This window comes from Dermacentor albipictus, unplaced genomic scaffold (genome assembly GCF_038994185.2).
Source record: "Dermacentor albipictus isolate Rhodes 1998 colony unplaced genomic scaffold, USDA_Dalb.pri_finalv2 scaffold_12, whole genome shotgun sequence".
In the NCBI taxonomy this organism is placed as follows: Eukaryota; Metazoa; Arthropoda; class Arachnida; order Ixodida; family Ixodidae; genus Dermacentor; species Dermacentor albipictus.
This window is the reverse complement of record NW_027225566.1, coordinates 10,981,120-11,000,866: the sequence shown is the minus strand read 5'-3', so window position 1 is coordinate 11,000,866 and position 19,747 is coordinate 10,981,120. Positions and strand designations below refer to the sequence as shown.

Sequence of the window (19,747 nt, the reverse complement as noted above, 5' to 3'; positions counted from 1 at the left end):
CACGTACGCATATATCAAGTCAGATATTTTGCGCAGCCAAAACACACAACACATGTAATGCACTGCAAGTACGGAACATAATTATAGATATTGCGTAAGATTGACAATCACCACATAAACCAATTATGAACCACGAACAACACTTATATTAATCATTTAGCGTATTCGGATCATCTGAAACTTAATATTTTCCCAAAATGTTGGTGTCCTCTAAAAACTTGTTCAGAGCAAGAAGTGCTCTTTTTTGAAGGCTCGCAGTTGGCCATGGGCCAAGTATCTTTTTTAAAGTGAATGGACTTCCGTCTAATATCAACAAATTTGCTTGCAGTACCCATTCTTTGTGTATCGTATTTCGTGCACTCGAAGAGATGATGATGCACATCTTCGTCTGGATGGCCACAAGAACGCTGCGGGCTAGAAACGTTTTATCCTGTACAAGAAGTGTTTCGTAAATGCAAGACCAAGACGCAGGCGGTGTGCCAATATTTCAAATTTTCTGTAGTCTCTTAGATTTTCCGGCATTGATAAGTTTATACATGTCTCTATAAAGTATAACTGCGAGTTTTTATTTTGCTGATCAAACCAGGCAGTTTTGTTGAGGCGACAACAAATCTGTTTCAGAATCAGACGGACTTCACTACGCAATAGGGGAGATTGGTTGTCTCTGTGTTATTGTGTGCCCGATTCGCAGCTGCGTCCGCTGCAGTAGTACCAGGAATATTGCTGTGCCCAGGTATCCATTGAAATGCAATGACATGGTTCATTGCGCTTGCTTTTGTAAGTTCGTTGAGCGTCTCATACAATAGCAAAGGTTTCAAAGAATTTTTCTTATTGTTCCGTAGTAATGTGAGAGCGGCTTGCGAATCGCTAAAGGTAACCCATTTTTGCGAATGTTTTTCTGATGTTATGAAACGCAAAGCACACAGGATTGCAAACAGTTCTGCAACGGTGGAAGATGTCTCAAGGGATAATTGAGACATTGGATAATTGAGATGGACATTGTAAGTATATGTCCAGAAGTAAAATTCGTCATTTATGCAGACGATACTAGTATATTTTTGTCAGCAAAAGAAACCAACCAAATAGTTCGCAACGCCAACGAAATCCTGGGTAAGCTTGAAAAGTGGACAGAAGAAAATGCCTTAAAAATAAATGTACAGAAAACAAAGGCAGTGTTGTTTCACGCTAGAAACAAGAAGATATCATTAAATCAAAAGGTTCTGCTTAACTCAACTCCAATTGATATAGTGCCTTCTATTAAAACACTGGGTGTTGTCTTTCACAATACCTTGTCTTGGGACGAGCACATAGATCAGTTAACAACAAAACTCTCCCAAGTAATCGGCCTCATATATCGGAACGCAAGCATACTACCACGCAGTGTAATGATGCTAATCTACAATACTTTATTTTGTTCCAGACTTAATTATTGTAACCTAGTTTGGGCCTCTACGACGCAAACCAATCTGCAAAAAATCCATGTTTTGCAAAAAAAGTTTCTGCGAGTTATTGCGGATGTACCCAGGTACTATCCATCTGAGCCCTTATTTCGCAGCTACAACATAATGCCAGTAACAAATATTTATGATTATTGCCTGTACAAGCGATATAAACAAGAGATAAAAAATAATACTTGTTTCTTGCGTCAGTTAGCGAAGTTGAAATGTCACTCTACTACATATAATACGCGAAATTTTGAAACATGGGCAATAGATACTTGTAGGACAACATATGGCTTACAAATGTTAAGAAACCGGCTGCCAAGGTTATTGAATACCCTACAGACACAAAATATAGAGCCTGAAAAAATTACTTTTGCGGACCTTCGAAAATACTTTAGTGCGTAGAAGAAGAAAACAAGAAAAGGAAAAAAAGAATGGTATAGTTAGTGTATAATTTTGTTGCACTTTTACCGCGGAGTTATCTGCGCTTTCTGCGGTTCATTTTGTGTGCGCTGGTCTCTGGTGGCGTTCTTGCATGGATAAACAGAGTCTTGAAAGCTGAATGTTTGCACTTCATAATTGTATAACTTCAAATTGTATTGTATTACTTGTATGAATTGTATCGCTACTGTAATTGTATTAATTGTATAACTTCAAATTGTATAACATAATTTGTATAACAATGTCTGAATATGGATTGAGTTTTATCTTTTGTATGTATGGATTTGAGTGAGTGCTGATTGTAACTCGCATATATTTTTATAATTTGCTGACTGCTACGTGAAGTTGCCAGTGCGGGGGCCTGCGGCCTTGTCAAGCTGCAATGCGACAGCTTTTTCTGCAGGCCTCCGGCATCGTGTATTTCGGATGCAAATAAAGTTATTATTATTATTATTATTATTATTATTATTATTATTATTATTATTAATTTAAATGTTTGCTCTAGCGCTAAATGCTGAACGACGAAGGCTGAAGTCAAGGAATTTTTGACACGAACCATCTGCATATACGTAGATTTACTGCGGATATAATGAGTAAATTTGGAAGAGTGCCAGTTGTTGTGCGTCTACTATGAACGTGTCTCTGTTAGATATAATCCTGTCAACCAATAATTCTGTTTTAGGACATGTTACCATCCAGGGAGGGTAACTAACATCCACATTGCATAATTCAAATCTTGGTAATAATACTATATGTTCTCGAACAACATCCTGAATATTGCTTTTGGTTCTTTCGGTAAGCGCGAGGTTTAAGGATACTTCGCGTGTTCGGTTAAGATGCGATAACTATGTCGACATGTTTCAACCGTTCGTATGACTCAAAATGGTGAGTGACGAGCTTCAGAAATTACTAAAGAACTCGAGGTAGCCTGTGAAACCCCAAGACACACTCGCAGCCCTCTTTCCAGTAAACGTTGAAGATGTTCCTCAGAAGTTTGCGATAAACCATGGTGAACAGGTAAGCAATAAGTAAGCACTTTTTAGTTTTATGAGTGCGTTATGAACTTGTAGTACTGAAGAGACTGACCCCCCAACGTTGTGCCTGCGAGACGCCGAAGTACGTTTACTACTGCATTGTCGGCTTTTCAATTGCACGGATGTGTGATGCCTCTGTTAGCTGGCGGTCAAGAATAACTCCAAGAAATTTATGCTCTTTCACAAACATCAAAGTTTACCCATTTAGCGTAAGTTGGAAATTATTCAGCTGTCGTCTAGTGAAAGAAAGTACGGCTGTCCTTGCGTATAAAAGACTCATGCCTCTTTCTTTTATAAAGGTGTCGATACTATCAATACCATCTTGTAGCATTGTTGAAATGTCTTGTATATGATATCCATAGGCCCATATGCAGATGTCATCTGCGTACAGAGAATACTGTAGGCCAGACGGGAGTTTTTGTGGCAAGACTGCCATGACACAGTTGAATAAAATCGGACTGAGAACACTGCCCTGCGGAACGCCCTGCGTGATGCTGTGACAATTACTCGCTCCTTCGGTTGTTTCAATAAATATTTTTCTATCTTTCAAGAAATTTGATGCCCATCGCTGTGTTCGACCGTGTAGGCCAAGCTCTAGCATACCAGCAAGGACGTGTATGTGGCTTACAGTGTCGAATGCTCTTTGAATGTCTAAGAATACTACTACTGTCACATTTCCGCAAATTTGTTCATGTTCTACGCATGTGGAAATGTCTAATATTGCATCAATTCTACATCGATTTTGTCGAAAACCGCTCATGTAGTTGAAAAACACATTTGTGTGTTCACACCTGCAGTAGACGGCCTATCATCTAAATTAGTTTGGAAAAACAGCTTGTGAGACTGACGAGTCCATAGGAGTCAAGGAAAGAGTATTTTTTGGTTTTAGTACTGGAATTACCCGAGCTAATTTCCATGAATCTGGAAGGGTCTCTCTTATCCAGATATCATTAAGTAGCTCCGAAAGAGCGATTCTTTGTGCTGGACCTAGGTTCTTTAACATCACATGCGTAACACCATCTGGGCCTGCGCTTGTCCTTGTACGGCATGACGAAAGAGCGCATTTCAACTGATTTAAATTAAACTCGCAGTCAAGTTGAGAATGTTGTGACATAAAGCACGCACGAACCTTGTGTTCTGCTTGTGTTGTCGAAATTGTAAATTGTAGGCAAGTAAACGAAATTCCTGATCTCGATATAAGTTGACAGAATTCGTCAGCAACAGATGTTTCCGGAGTGCTTCGAGTTACGCTAAGGGCTCCGAAGGGATGGCTCTGGGTAACTGGACCACTAAAAGATCGGACAACTTACCATATTCTGGGAACTGGAGTAAACGGAGACAATGACGCGCAGTATTCTCGCCATGTTCTCGTAACTAATTTTTGTAAGTGCCTGCGCGAAGTTGACTGAACTTTCTGTGTCATATTGTAGTCATCCAGCTTTCCACTGCGGCGGTAGGACCGTTCTGCGCGTCCTCTAATTGCTCTTAGACATTCACATTCCACGTCGACTGCGGCGTATTCATTTGGAACAATGACTTGCTTCGTGCAGATCTTGTAAGACTCACACAATATATTTGCAAAACTTTCAAAGTTCGGATTTTCTCCCAGTGAGTTACTTAAATGGTGCCGGAAACTTTGTCAATTAGTATATTTTGAGTAGCGTCGGGTCCCCTCACTCCGTATGAGGCGATATTTTACTAGGATCGGAAAATGATCACTACCGTGCGTTTCTATGTCCGTTGACCATTCAACGCCATCAAGAAGGTCTTGTGAGCAGAGCGTAACATCTATGCAGCTTGAGTAACGAAACCCCCGCAAGAACTCTGGAGAGCTGTCATTTATCACAGTCAGATTACTTTTTTCTGCGGCAGACTCTATAACGCTTCTACGGGAATCATTATATTCACTGCCCCAGATGACGTTATGTGCGTTGAAGTCCCCGCAAACCAGCACATGTCAGTTTGCGACACCAAACACATTCACGAAGCTGTCTACTGATATTTTGCTAGAACGTTGCAGATAAAGACTGATCGCTGTGACATTTGTATTTCTATAAGATGTCTTGCATGCTATGAACTCCGGTATATTTAAATCACTCGACTGTATTAAATAGGACGGCAGGTATTTTCTCATGCATAACATCGCTCTGCTACTTCCAGCAATGCGCGATGATTTATATATAACATAGTTTGAAACACGAAAGCCATCTCGTACGCCTGCCTCCTGTATACATAAAACAGGAAAGTTATGTTGAGCTAGTAGCTTGCGAAAATCAGCTGACTTATTTCGAAGGCTATTAGCATTCCACTGAAATATGAAAACATTGTTGTAACGATTATTCATTCTGAACCTGCCGTGGAGCTGTTGGTGATTGTGGAAGCACCAACGACTCCATAGAAAGCAGTGCTTTTACCTCTGGTAGGTTGTTTGCGTGTGGAATGGTACTGAGAATGGCACGCAGAGCTGTGAATAGCATGGGCAGGATTATCTGTGCCACGGGTAAAGACGCATAATCACCAAACGACGCTGAAGCTCCATGCTTGCTGGAAGCAGGTCACTGAAGAGCTGACTGAGATGGTCGCTGGGATGACTAGTTTGGTTGAGGCGATTGCTGAGGTAGTCGCTCAGATGTTAGATGAGGATTCTGTGTCAATTACAGAACGCGTTGCTTAGAAGGTCGGCGAATTTCACTCGAAGCCTGGGCAAAATGAGTAGTATTCTCTGAAGGTGGATCGTATCGCTCGCTGTCAGAACGTTGTCGACCTGAGTGCTTTAGGGCTGCAGAGTAGCTCATATTGACCCCTTGCTCCTTTTCTTTGTTGGAAGTTGGAGGCGCGCACCTTACAGCACCAAGGTTTGGTGGTAGCGCATTACGAGGAGGCAGCCGTCCATATTTCAACTCATGTCTGCGTAACCTTGAGGCAGCTCTGCTGTATGGTTTCCGCTACAGTTGGCACACTTTGACTGACACATAGACTTGCACTCTGAATGGTTGTGGTCTTCTGAGCATGTCTTGCACCTACGTGCACTGCGGCAGTTCTTCGATATATGTCGAAATTTCTGGCAGTTGTAGCAGCTCAGAGCAGGGCCAAGATATTCTTCTGAGGGATGACTCGTGAAACCTAAATGCGCTCGTTGCGGCATTGGTTTGTCTTCTCTAAAATGGAGGATGACGGTTCTCTGATGGCGTGATTCGCCCACTCCGCCTTCTTGGTGGTTGTAGTGCACCTGACGACTGGCTGATGTCACGCCAAAATCCTTCAGGAAGTCAACCAGTTGTTCTTCCGTATACTCAACTGGCACATGGTGTATCTTGCCAACATTCTTGGTATAAAATGCTGGAATCAATGGCTTAACTCCCAAACCAGCCACTTCTCATCTGGAAGACATCTACTGTCGTTGAGCGACTGAAGTAACGTTGACAGAGAAACTTCCATCTCTATTCACGCGGAATGACTGTACCCTTTCCTTTGCCGCGGAGACAATTTCCGACGCAGCGCGGTTTGGATTCACTTGCCAGAAGTTTCGTCCTTCCTTTGAGGATTGAAAAACAACTGGAATTCCCTCAGGCCGCTTCTTTTTATACGTTGCCGCGGAGAACGACGTTTCATCGCAGTCTATGTCTTCATCTTCACTTAGCTCATAGGTAGATGTCCTGTCGTCGTCAACCCGTGGTTTCTTGGCTTCACTTTCGCTAGTCTCAGCCATGTTCGCTGAAGGCGCGCTGGAAGGTAGGTCAGCGTTGAAAATTAGCGTCGCCGGCTTGATGACATTAGGCGCATGTTGTGGCACTTCCGAGTGCGGTGCCGATTCTGCAGCACTCATGCGCCTAGGAACGCGCTGTCGGCCATATGGCTCGTGCCGGTGTTCTTTGCTGCTTACCGCCGTGGGCCCGTGGTAGGTGCAGATGCGCTGTGGAGCGCAGCGAAACCACGCGATATTGTGCGTGATCTTTAGCACATTCGTATCCCACGGGATGTCTGTTCTCTCTAAACAATAGTGAAGTCTCATCACAGCACTGATTCTTCGAAGAAAACAGAAAATAATATCTCACCGAAGAAGCAGCGGCCGCTCGGACGGACTTCTCGACCGACCGCTTAATCCATTTATTGTGGAAGCGACATCACAATCGTTGTGCGGCATTGAAAACACACTTTCAAAGTGGTAATTAAATGTTTGCGCAATTTGCCAGCTGTCTGTAGCGAAAGTCGTGCCCAACGCCACCTGCTCGATTCGTCGATGGCCCTTGTGCGCCAAGCAGGCTTTCTGATGCAAAACGCCCAAGTGTTTCAGCGAAATACCGTTCTCGGGACTCATGGCATTTTACACTCAAAGTTACTTTTGAGTATTTTAAGCACATTGTCGTCAGTGCACTTTGAGTTCCTGCAACACTTTAGCCGGCGTTTTATCTGGAACAGTTCTCTGGGGAACCAAGGTCTCTCTCTTGTTTACTCGGTCTGGAATCAAGTTTTCTATACAGTGGTCACAGATGTATACATTGGGATGTTTTTAAATTAAATGTAAATAGCTATCCTGCCAGCTCACAAAAGCGCTACATTGTGGAGGCAAATTCGAACACAACAGCGACGAGAAAATATGCTTACACACTGTGAAGAGCCTTTAAATCATTCTATCAAAGGGCTTCCATGGCATTTTATTTGGAATATTAGGCTCACCCGCTATAAGCACACATACTAGGCAAGGTTTTATTATAATTGATTTCCCCACGCTGCCGGTCACAAATAGTATGTGTCCACGGCTGCTAAATGAAAATTTTGGGGTAGGAAAAGGACTTCTCTAAGGCAGTCCCGTCAAGTTCTAGCATATCTCTATTGATTGCGAGCTTAGCGAGCTCTATTTATCGGCTGTTTGGACGTTGCACACTGGCAAAACCTGCCCCAGACCGTGTTCGCGTCGTGACGTCGCTGCCACTCTGCCGCCTCCTGCCCCGACTGGTGGCGTCGCGGTGGCGATTGGAGGAACTAGGCTCCCTGCCGCGAATTCCGGCGCACGCGACAGACGTCACTTTGTGCGTTTTCATCGAGCGGCTGTACCCCTGCTTACACTTCGTACAAGCTCCAAGGCAATGAATGAATGACTGCCCTTACACTTCAAAGATTAGTGAACGCCTTGCCTGTCTACACGGGGCTTTCCATAAATTTTTTCATCTTGGGTACGTCAACTTCCTACTTGTTTGCGTCAGCTTGAGTGTTGTGAAATATTCCCTAGAAAGGCACATTTTTTGGTGGACTGAAACTGAGGAGGTTTTCCAACATAGTTTATCTTGATGGCAGAACCATTAACTAACTTTTTATCCTGTGTTCGCCCGCAGGTTATCTAGCAATGCCTTTTTTTCTTGTCGTCCGGAATAAGGACGTGCATATGCCCAATACGGTTCTTTATGCTCCATTGGTCTGCATCGAGGTCTGAAAGAAGCACATTTCGTGGTGTTTCCTTCATCCTTCAATGTACCTGTAGGCCGCGGAAGGTTTGTAGGAATCGCGTGCTATAAAAGCTGTACGTGGCATGCCTGCAATTATGGCGGCTTGGTCTGCTTGATAGTTTTCAGTTTTCGCCAGAAGTGTGCTAAAGAAGAGTGAACAGAAGATTTGAATCACCCCGAATGTGGAGACGAATCCACTAATAGATCATTGCTATGCACACATCTAACAATAAATTTGCCCACTACACTTATCGCAAAACCAGGCTCCCTAACTGCTCCTTCACCTTTGGTAGCAGTCTTTGGTATAATTATCAGGCTACATTTTTTTGTGGGCACTGCTCGTAGATAAAAATTTCGGCGCGCTGTGAATCACGCGCATTCAGGCTGCCATCCAGTACCCCGGGCTCTGAAGAACGTGGGATGCACCAGCGAATCGTGTTTACTGGAACATCATTCAGACGCGCACGATATTCGCGTTACTAATACTCACTGCAGGCTCATGCACGCACGCTCTCGAATTTCGTGGCACACAAGTGCAGCCAGCCTTGCGGTTCCGGGTGATTCTCAGATAGCCATTGTGCGGTGGCTGCGACATTCTGCTGATTAACACGAGATCGCGTGTTCGATGCGCAGCCACAGCAGGCTCCATTGTATCCAGAATGCAAAGACTCGCTTGTGCCATGCTTCGGCTGCCTAATTGTTAAAAAAGAATTTTCACTTCCCCAAACTGAATTCGAAGCCGCGAACGCACCGCGACGTCTCCAACGCGTTTGCGGTTTCCGGACGATAAAACGCAAAATTTAAATCCGAGTGAGTAGATAGCATGCAAGCTTGCCGACCAAAGCGTTGTATTCGTTGCCATCACTCCCTCCCACTCTGGATTGCACTTCATTCACTTTGTTAGCACTGGTTCGAGAAGCCTCTTGATTGAAACATCTCGTCATTTGTAAGAATACAAAAATTCTGGCTTAAACTTATGGGGTTTTGCGTGCCAAAACCACTTTCTGATTATGAGGCACGACGTAGTGCAGAACTCCGGAAATTTTGACCACCTGGGGTTCTTTAACATGCACCTAAATCTAAGTACATGGGCGTTTTCGCCTCCATATAAATGCGGTCGCTGTGGCCGGGATTCGATCCCACAACCGCGTGCTCAGCAGCCCAACACCACAGCCACCTAGCAATCACGGTGGGTAAGTCTGGCCTGCGATGAGAAGTGCAAATTTGTGGTTGCAGCGATTTGTGCTGTCTTATGTGAAGCCTCTTTTCTGTTATATGTCTAACGATGGAAAAAAGTAAGATGGTGAGCAAAACAGATAATAATTTGCACCTGAACCTCGAATGCAACAGCCGTTATTAGTCGAGTGCATACTAGACGGCGTCGCGATGCTTCTCCGCAGCACGCATGGAGGTTTCACCACAACGCACAGTTTCTGAGCCTTCCCGACGCAAGTGTGCCAATGTCTAACTGGCTAAGTGACCGATGTGAAATATCACGCACACCAGTGCCAGCTTGCGCAAGAGGGACGTGGATTCGCTTCCTGAAGTGCTCTCAAATGCAGTTTAATGTGAGAAAGCCCCTTTTCTTGCGCTGAAAGATGTTCCGCGAAGAAGTGAAGTGTAGCAAGCCTTGCTTCTAAGCTAAGCTTCTGAGTCTTCCGATTTATGATGCATGACGCGTCTCGGCGACCCGCGAATCAGTAGTCCTTTGTAGAGCGCAGGAGCTAAAGAACAAGAGCGCTGTGGTGGACAGTGCATTTGTACAAAACACTGCTTCGCCTTGTGACTTACATTCTTAAAAAAAAGGTAGGCATGACCACTAACCAAGTACTAACAATTTACTTTTTCCCAAAACACTACCAAGTTAGTAAATGCTGGTAGTAAAAGTGGTGGTAGTGAAAGTCACTACCTCCTGAAGGTAGTATTAAACACTAACCTAACCTCCTCAACCTAGTAAGCAATACTAATATCAATGCGAACTCGTTAATTAAAAGCACTACCTTTTAGGGTGGTTGAAAGTACTAACTATCAGGTAAATGACAATAACTGGATCGTTGGGACCACTACCCTTTAAGGTAGTTGAAAGTACTAACTAGCTACTAAGTAACACTAACTGGCTAGTTAGAATCACTAACATTTAAGGTAGTTGAAGGTACTAAGTAGCTAGTAAAAAATACCGACTGGCTAGTTAAAGGCACTACGATTTTTTAGTAGCTGAAAGCATTAATTAGCTAAGTAATGTCACTACCACATTAGGCTAGTAAATATCACTAGTTCCAAGCATGTTATGAGGATCTCATGCACACGCAAAAAGCAGGAATGGTGCATTGACGTAGACATATCAGGTATCTCGTTGCAATGTAGTAGAGGAAGGAAACAGACATTTCGGGAACTGTAGAATTGAATGTTATTGTTTCGAAACACTCGTGCACCTTCTTAATGGCAGAAATTGCCTGTACGGTAACAAGTGTTGCCAGTCTTGATGATGCCAAACCACAGAACTGCTCAACGAACGTGAAAACATTTGTTCTTTTCAGTGTACTTGACATTTAAAATCCAGTAACGTTCCACGAGGAGAACAAATACTCCTATCAAATTAAGGACTTTAATTGAAGCCCTTCAAATGTTGAATACAAGATGCTTCCTTCTTCTGAATCCTTGCTTATAAGTGCGGGTAAACATCCTGTAGTAACATTCAAAATATGTGAGCACACCAGAGTAAAATATAAAATCAAAAGCATTTCTTACTGGCAGTTCTAAAAAGTGTGGTTTTTCCTTCTCCAGGAAGGCGTAGATACCTGACGTAGACATATCAGGTATCTCGTTGCAATGTAGTAGAGGAAGGAAACAGACATTTCGGGAACTGTAGAATTGAATGTTATTGTTTCGAAACACTCGTGCACCTTCTTAATGGCAGAAATTGCCTGTACGGTAACAAGTGTTGCCAGTCTTGATGATGCCAAACCACAGAACTGCTCAACGAACGTGAAAACATTTGTTCTTTTCAGTGTACTTGACATTTAAAATCCAGTAACGTTCCACGAGGAGAACAAATACTCCTATCAAATTAAGGACTTTAATTGAAGCCCTTCAAATGTTGAATACAAGATGCTTCCTTCTTCTGAATCCTTGCTTATAAGTGCGGGTAAACATCCTGTAGTAACATTCAAAATATGTGAGCACACCAGAGTAAAATATAAAATCAAAAGCATTTCTTACTGGCAGTTCTAAAAAGTGTGGTTTTTCCTTCTCCAGGAAGGCCAACATCTCCACCACTTCAACAGCAAAGCGGTCTGTGAGCAATGAAAAAAAAATAACAACGCAACTTGATGCTGTGAAAACAAGTGATGACTGGAGCGACAACTCAAATAAAAGACAGCTTAGTGGGCAGTGAGAAGTATAAACAACAGATTAATGCAGCGAAAACATGGCAATCAGGTTCGTTGCAACAGCAATTTGCGATTAATCTTGACAAAATATACTTGCTTGAACAAAATCGAAACACGCATAGGATAATGAGGAGAAAAAATGGGCAGTGCATGCAAGTGGATAATTTCAAAGATGTGGTGGTCGAACATCATTATCATCATCATCAGCCTGGTTACGCTCACTGCAGGGCAAAGGCCTCTCCCATACTTCTCCGATTACCCCGGACATGGTCGAACATAATGTGCTCAAATAATTTTTAATGAACAACCATGGGTATTTAACGCAATGAAGGTAGTCGATGTCCGTCTGTCTTCAGATGTTGCACTGAGGGGCTAAGCCGCCTGTTATAGAAATAATTATAAACCAATTGTTAAATTTATGACAGCAAATATTCCAGGTCCATAACGTTCAGACACTGCTAAAGATAAATAAGTTCCATAAAAGTGTTAGCTTAATTTTTTTCCTTCCATAAAACAGAAGAACAACATCTCTGTTTCTAAGGCGCATCGTTAGAAAAAAATTGCTCTATAGGAAATATTGGCATGCAGCAGTTTGTCAGGGCACGCAGTCCACACTAAAATATATATATAGCGAGAAAAATTTACTTTGAAATAACACAAGTTTCATAAAAATTGTAGTTTCCTTCAAACTAAGGCAGAAATTATGCACTGAAGCAGTCTTAATAGACATAGAGCAGGTGACTCACTAGCTAAACTGCATTTTATATTGTCAATAATTTTCTCAGTCCTTATATAATGATAAGGTGAAGTTTGTGTTCTGTGCATACCACACAATGTTACTATACTGTTCTTAGAATTATATATGTTCTAACCTTGAATATTTAAAATTGTCTGCCTTTTTTGAAACATTTCACAAATACAATTTATCTACAGTAGCAATACTCACTACTGGAGAATAGTATTCGCAACCGTAGACATCAACAATAATTTAAATTTTTGGCACAGGTAGTTTTGTCACTGACGATAGATATTAAAAAAACAGTGCACCTAAAAGTATTCCGGCAAATATATTTAGGAACAAGAAACCATTACCGTTACATTAAACAGGAGTGAGTTATTTTGGAAGAGCTTGAGTGGCAAAAGGCGATATCTACACATGTAACTTCTGACATGTATAGTAGACATGTACAGCTATCTATTGATGTACCATATATATTTTTATGCCAAATGCCAAATCTACTTTCTTGACTTTGAACACAAAGCTTCTTGCAAAAAAAAAACACAGCTTCCGAGTTTTTTCTTTCAGGTGATCGGCTTAACCTTCAAAGCTTCATTTTTCGGCTATACTTTGTAAACTAGGCTATCATTCATTTTGTCAATTTTTTCTGGATTTTCATGCGTTCCAAGAAAAAAAAAATTGAACTTTACAATTTTAGTCGACTTTGCTGGTACCAAAAGCACTCGATGTAGTCGAACATTTGAAAAATGGGCTATTTCATTGGGCTATGTCACACCAATAAATTGTGTTGCCATAAACACCGTTTGAAGGACTTGATCATATAATGTGCCTTCGAAAGAAATCTTCATTAAGCCTTTATTGCTCAGCTGCGGAACAAAATAAGTTGTCGCCAAAATGGCAGAATAATTTTGGCAAAAAATGTAAGTGCGGAGAAAGTGGTTTGGACTTCAACAAACATGTGGAATTTTTATCAGCTACAACTGTGATGTACGAAAGAAAACTGGTTTATTTGACTTGGAATGACCCAACATTATGAACCTCTATCGCGTTACGGTAATCTATAAGTGCAGTGAAAACTTCCCAAATTCCTCATCGCAGGCGTCCAGGCCACTGTTGCAAAGGCGTCCCCCAGCTGCCCGGAGTCCATAGAGTGCAGCTGCGGGAACTTCGTGGTGGAGGAAGGCGGGTGCAAAGTCTGCGACTGCACAAACGCTGCTTCCGAAAATCGTAAGTGCAGGAACCTGTTCCTTTCTCTTAAAATTGTAGAGAAAGTTCTGCTCTTACCGCTGCTCTGCTCTTGAAATCTTGTAGGAAGGGCTCATTTTATGATTTCAATTCTTCATTAAAGCATATGGCGCTGTTCCTTGCCTGCTTGGTCAAGAAAAAAATAGCAAATTGGCGCCTTCATCCGCGCTTCTCGCAGTGAGCAACGATTAAGAAATGGCAGCTTCCTGTGTCCTCGAATTTTGTCCCTAGTTAGCCCTAAGAGGACGAGCACTGAAAGCTAGCTTTAAAAATTCACACAGAAACTCCTCTGGGAATTGTCTAAGTATACATAAGCATTCTGCCATTTGCTCATCTACACCTAGCCGGGTGTGATTAGTGATCATCAATGTTATGAAACTTGGTCCGGACAATATAAACCCTCATCAACCCTTATCGCTCGTTATCAACCTTATAGGACAAGATCCGACCCTTGTCAACCCTTAACAGTTATCAACCTTATCGAACTCAATCCGAGCTTTATCAAGGCTTTGCCCTTATCAACCTTATTCGACGGGATTCGGTTCTTATCATCTCTTGTCAGTCCTTAATTATCAACCTTATTGGACTTGAGCTGACCCTTATTGGTGTTTATAACCTTACCGATCAAAAATTACACAAAAAACAATGGACCAGAAAGAAACACCATAGGAGCGCAAACTATAAACTGAAGTTCATTGTTAGAATTATTGCCCTATCTGAATGGCTCCGATCATTATAAGCACTTATCGCTTTTTAGCACCGTATTCAGCTGCTTCGAAACGTTATCAACCGATATGAAACCCATTTAGCCATTCAACATGCCTTATCAACTCCTTGATTTTTTTGTCTGAGTTGCGCGACCTGAAGCGCATCAGCCTTCAGGTATCCGTGACAGTTCCGTTGGTGAAGAAATTCCCCAACGGAAGGCGGATCCCGCAACCACTGAAACGCATCGAGGATGTTGCGGGTGTGACATAAGATTTCCGCAAAATCAGAATTTTCCTGATGAATACAATACCAAGTTGACTGTACATGTGGTCCTAGAGATGTGTTTTATTCCTCCATTGCCAAATCTTTCAACAAAGCCTTCTTAGAAAGTGTTCTATGACATTTGTTTTGTACCGCCGGTACATCACATTCACATACTTCATATATATTCACCTTCTCCAAGCGTAGGTGTTTAGCCCAGTGGGTATGACACACGGCTGATCGTAATTTCTAGACTCACCACCGCCAACGTTTTTCGTTTCGTATTAACTTCGTTATGTAGGTTAATTTATTAATAGCGATTCGTCTTACCTGACGGGCGGACGGACGGACGGGTGTCCTACTTGGCTTGGCATAAAATACTAACGCATTCAATACTTGCAGGGCACATTTCAATCGCTTCAGGGCTTTAAATATTGGATGCTGAAGTATTGTAACGTTTCCACAGCGTTATTGTCGCTCTCGATCACTTTTAGCGGTCTGTTTTCAGTTTTGTTCGAGCGCTCTGGCTGCATTGGATGCTCATTTGCGATGTACTTGTCAAGGTATAGAGCGAACACTCGTCGGTCATCTAAGACAATAAGTTACATTTGCAATGTTAACTTTTGCACGGTATTATTTTGCTTGAACGCATTGTTTATCGCGTGGACGTAAAAACGCCTTTTACCAGTGTGCCTGCACCCGCCTCTTTAAGCATTTCAAGAGTTTGATACCGCTATACGTGCTTGACGTTCTTGCCTTTGTTCTTCCTTGATATGAGTGAGTTCATATTTCCGGCTTGTAATCTACAAGACTATCTTAACGCAATATGGGTCATGTCACGTTAATACAAGGGTTTATGTTCAGTCAACAACTCCACAAAGCTTGTGTCGGCGATGTTTGTGCAGCTTAAAGAACAGGAAATATTTGTTTTTAAAGAAATATTATTGTAATTAAAGCTTATTTATCTGAAGGGAACGGCGCTGTGTAGAGTTTGACTTTGACAGAACCTTCTAGAGTTGCAAATACTTTATGGTTTTGTTGATTCTTGGTTGCATTTAAAGAAAAGCGTCGCAGTAGTATTGGAATGCCCGTGGCACTCATGCGCTTACCGTGTATAAAGATATAATGGCAGGTTTCACGCTCATTGATTATATCCTCAGAGATAGAGCTTTTGTTGCCTTTCAAAAAGTAATGGCATCTACACGCGGCGCGCTGATTTGTTACAAAGCTGAAATCGTACCATTGTATGATACGGCTTACTCTGGTGATGCGGTTCGTTACTTTGCTTTCCGGAGCAGTCACCGCGGCATCTATTGGGTTAAAGATAGGAACTCTTCTAAAAGAGAAAATCCAGAACTGATTACTGAATACGAACACATTACTTTCAACACGCGTGGCTCAAGGACTATGTTTGAGCGCATCAATGGGCCTGTACGCGCAAAAACAGCACCGAAATTTCTTCGAAATAATCCGTTTCCAAGCACCGATTTGGTTGCCTAGCTGCAGGGGCAAGCCTGCTTTGGCCAGATATACCTTCTTTTTGTAAGTTAGGAAGAGTAAAGCAGTGAACGGGGCTATTTGGGTGGGCGTTCATGATTAGGAAGAGTGTTCTTCATCGTCGTGAAAGTAGTTTTCCTTTAAAATTACCGGATTCACGATGCTTCGTTCTCTTGTAGTTCGCCATCCACTAAGCTTCCACTGGTCTGTTCATCACCTGCACCGCGCTATTTAGGCTGCCTCGATGTTGAAATACTTGAACCTTCTTGTGATCGAAGATTATACCGCCACATTTTTGCAATGGCTGGAGATGCTCTTTGTGGAGTGCACCGGAAACGAAGCCTTCAACTACATGATTTTCATACTGACGCGACAGAATATTTCAGCGCTTTTTTTTCCTACACAGTTTTTCTTTCTCGTTTTTGTGTTTCATTGTGTGAAAAGCCAAAATGAACGTTAAAGAGTCGTAAGGCGATTGGAGTACTTGGTCCTCACGAAAGTCTGCGGTAATTCCACTTGTACGTTAAATACCAGAGTTCATAATGAGCCATGGCTCCATTTCGTTAGAGTCCTCTCAAACGTTCTTCTGTGTCAATTGTGGCCTCCCGATGCAGCCACCAGCCCCTCAGAAATAAACTGAGAAGCCTGTCACACCTTCACACTTCAGTCGAATAGCAGACGCATAGAGCCTCCATTTCAGGCGGGCCTTCGGTTAACACCCATGTGTTTGCATCGCTTCACACGTTCTTTGACAATCGAAGCGCGTCCCCAGTTACTTGGGATGACCGACGCCAAGTGTTGTCACTTGGGCTTTTCTTTCGCAGAGCGTGTTGTAATTGGACACCCAGCTTACTAGCTTGAGCTAGATGCCTCAAGCGCCCCGGAAGTGCGTCACCAATAAGAGACGGCTAATCTTTCTGTTTACGACATGGCGCTTTTCTCTCTTGCAGGTGCTTGCGTTCTGGCCGCCGCATTGGCAATCAGCGCGTTAATAACAACAACGCTGTTCAGCCCTTGAAAAATCGTGGCGGATGCCGACTGCTGATCACGCGAAACCCACTTGCTCAGACGCTGGAAGGTCACAGCGAACGAACCTAGTCACCTGGGAAGACGCTTTCTGCTCGTAATGCTTATCGACCCGCATGCTGCGTCGTCGGTGGCTGTAATTAGCTTTGTGTCTCGTTTTAGTGTGAACGCTAAATAAACAATTGCGTTGTTATAACGTACGTGTCGTTGTGGTGAATTTTTTGATCCCTGCAAAAAATCCATCAAACTCTGGTCTGGGGACATGTGATATGTATTTACATTAAGACTTCGTTCACTGTCATATCAGTTACTGCATAAGCTGCGCGCGGAATAATTACAACACCCACTGCACTTCGTACGCTACGAAATTAGGCCATTAGAACACTAGCTCTATGTCTTTGCGATTTCAGAAGAATTCCATTGCGGCACTTTAATGACACGCGTTCCGTTAATCTTTTGATTAAATTTAACCTTCTGTTTTATATTACGTTGTAACAGCCCATACCACCTTTGCTGCCATTTCTGCGTCCCCATCTCTAGAGAATGAAAATATTACTGAGTTTGCTTACACCCATAACTATATATTTCCACAAGTCCAAACCGATTACGGTAAGCAAGAGGCTCATTTTTGGGCTATATCATTATACGATATCTTTTTCTGTATGTCATATGGTGAATTTCATGCACGGGAAAAATTGTCATCTACGCGTACGTAGCATGAGGCTATAAAGGAAACCCATACGGTTTTTTTTAAATAACGTTTCGCAGTTGAGGAAGCATTCGTCCTGGTCAGAGATACGAACCCGGGACCAAAGCGTACTCGGGGCAGTCGCTCTTCTATAAGAGCTAACCAGGAGGCTAGCAGGTCGCATCCCGAGGCCCAGTTAATTGACAACTCCAAGCACAGGGACACTGGCTATGGCAACTCAATTCTCCTGAATCCCACAAGCTGGACGAAGTATAGGAATATACATTTGGACAAGTTTGTACTGGTTGAATATCTTGACGGGAGAGCGCAAGACGACGAAGACAAAAGGCAGGAAACACAGAGGACAGCGCTGAGCTCAGAACTAATTTTACTTGAAACCACACACAAATTTACGTACTACGAGCTATATCCACGTGCTCTCCTATCAATGGCGTCATTATCAGTGCATGCCCAGGCGAAACAGCAAAAGCCTCTAATCTAATTCTACACTATGAAGTAGTTTAAAAATGCAAATTCACTGTCGCGCAAATGTAATGAAGCCATGCTTACACAACGCGATGCTTTTTTCCTGATATGGCAGGCCTCCAGTAATATCCCAGGTAGTCTGATCGCTATGTGCGCAAAGCGTTTTTAAACCGCTTCATAGTGTATCATTTGATTACATGGTTTTGCTGTTTTGCCTGTGCACTGATAATAAGGCCGTCGATGGGAGAGCACATGGGTATCGGTCGTAGTACTTAAGTTTGTGTGTGCCTTCTAATAAGGTTACTTGCGAATTCAGCGCTGTCCAGAGTGTTTCCTACTTTCTGTCGTCTCGCGCTGCCTTTTCAAGATGGAAGAAGTGTCTTGAGAGGGAACAATTGTCCTCCACCCGAATGTGGCACGAAAGTACGAAGCAAACCCGTGTGGAAAAATTCTCATCCACCCAAATGTGGCACAAACCTACAAAGGAAACCCTTATGGGTTTTCTTTGTAGTTTCGTGCCACGTTCGGGCGGACGACAATTTTTCCCTTTCAAGATACTTCCTCCGACTTGAGGGATTCGGCAGAACTGATTAGCCGTGCTAAAGTTCGGTAATTCATCGATCATAAAATTCCGATTCTGATTCACAATGGATCCAACATCGCACAAAACTTGACTGTCATATACGATGTCTAATATGATTTATGCTAGCATATACCTTTCTATGGGAACCTTTATATAGTTTGCGGAAGAGGAAGACGGAGTGATTCTCGTGGAGACCACTTTTCCTTCGCGCTGCAGTATTTTCGGCTCTTTCCCGTGTTTTACTGGGAGACGCCGCTCTCATTGCCACGGCAATAGAAGTGGAGTCGGCAGAATGCCGACGCGACGTGACTGCTTCGCCAGGTACCGGCCCGAAGAAGAGAAACTGCCCACCGAGTCAAGCTGCCAGTGAGGACACTGTGTTGTACTCCTGCTCAAACGATGACGCCTCAGATGACGAAGGCTTCGAAAGAGTGGTACACCGGAAGGCCAAGAGAAGAAACATCAGCGGACGGTCTTCGTCAAGTAAGTCTACCGTCGTTCCACAGCGCAGGCCATCGGCGCACACAATTCTTTTTGTGCCGAACGCACCTGCCGACAACCTCAACCGCCTCAATCGACAAGCGATTTCCGTTTCTCTGGAGGCTCTTGTCCCAGGAGAAATCAAAGCTATCAGAATTGATACTCGAAAGAACGTCCTGGCTATTGACGTCCACAACCGAAGCGCAATCAATGCTTTGATGGTAGTAAAGCTCCTGGGCAACATCAATGTCCGCTAGCTCATTCCTCAAGACAACGAAACAACG

At 43.0% G+C, this 19,747-nt stretch overlaps 1 protein-coding gene and 1 long non-coding RNA gene across 5 annotated transcripts in view; one reads left to right on the top strand and one right to left on the bottom strand.

The window, feature by feature from the left end:
• LOC139051534 (uncharacterized) overlaps positions 1-7,018 on the bottom strand; it is a 47,791-nt gene extending 40,773 nt beyond the window's left edge. The window contains exon 1 of the long non-coding RNA XR_011509424.1: positions 6,973-7,018. This is a non-coding gene — a long non-coding RNA (uncharacterized lncRNA). The remainder of the gene's footprint in view (positions 1-6,972) is intronic.
• Positions 1-17,426, top strand: part of LOC139051532 (papilin-like) — a 532,082-nt gene extending 514,656 nt beyond the window's left edge. For all 4 annotated transcript variants that reach the window (XM_070528503.1, XM_070528504.1, XM_070528502.1 and 1 more), the window contains 2 exons: positions 13,588-13,716; positions 17,151-17,426. In XM_070528503.1, coding sequence (XP_070384604.1) covers positions 13,588-13,716; positions 17,151-17,218 — 197 coding nt within the window. In that variant the 3' untranslated portion in view covers positions 17,219-17,426. The remainder of the gene's footprint in view (positions 1-13,587; positions 13,717-17,150) is intronic.
• Positions 17,427-19,747: the final 2,321 nt, after the last annotated feature.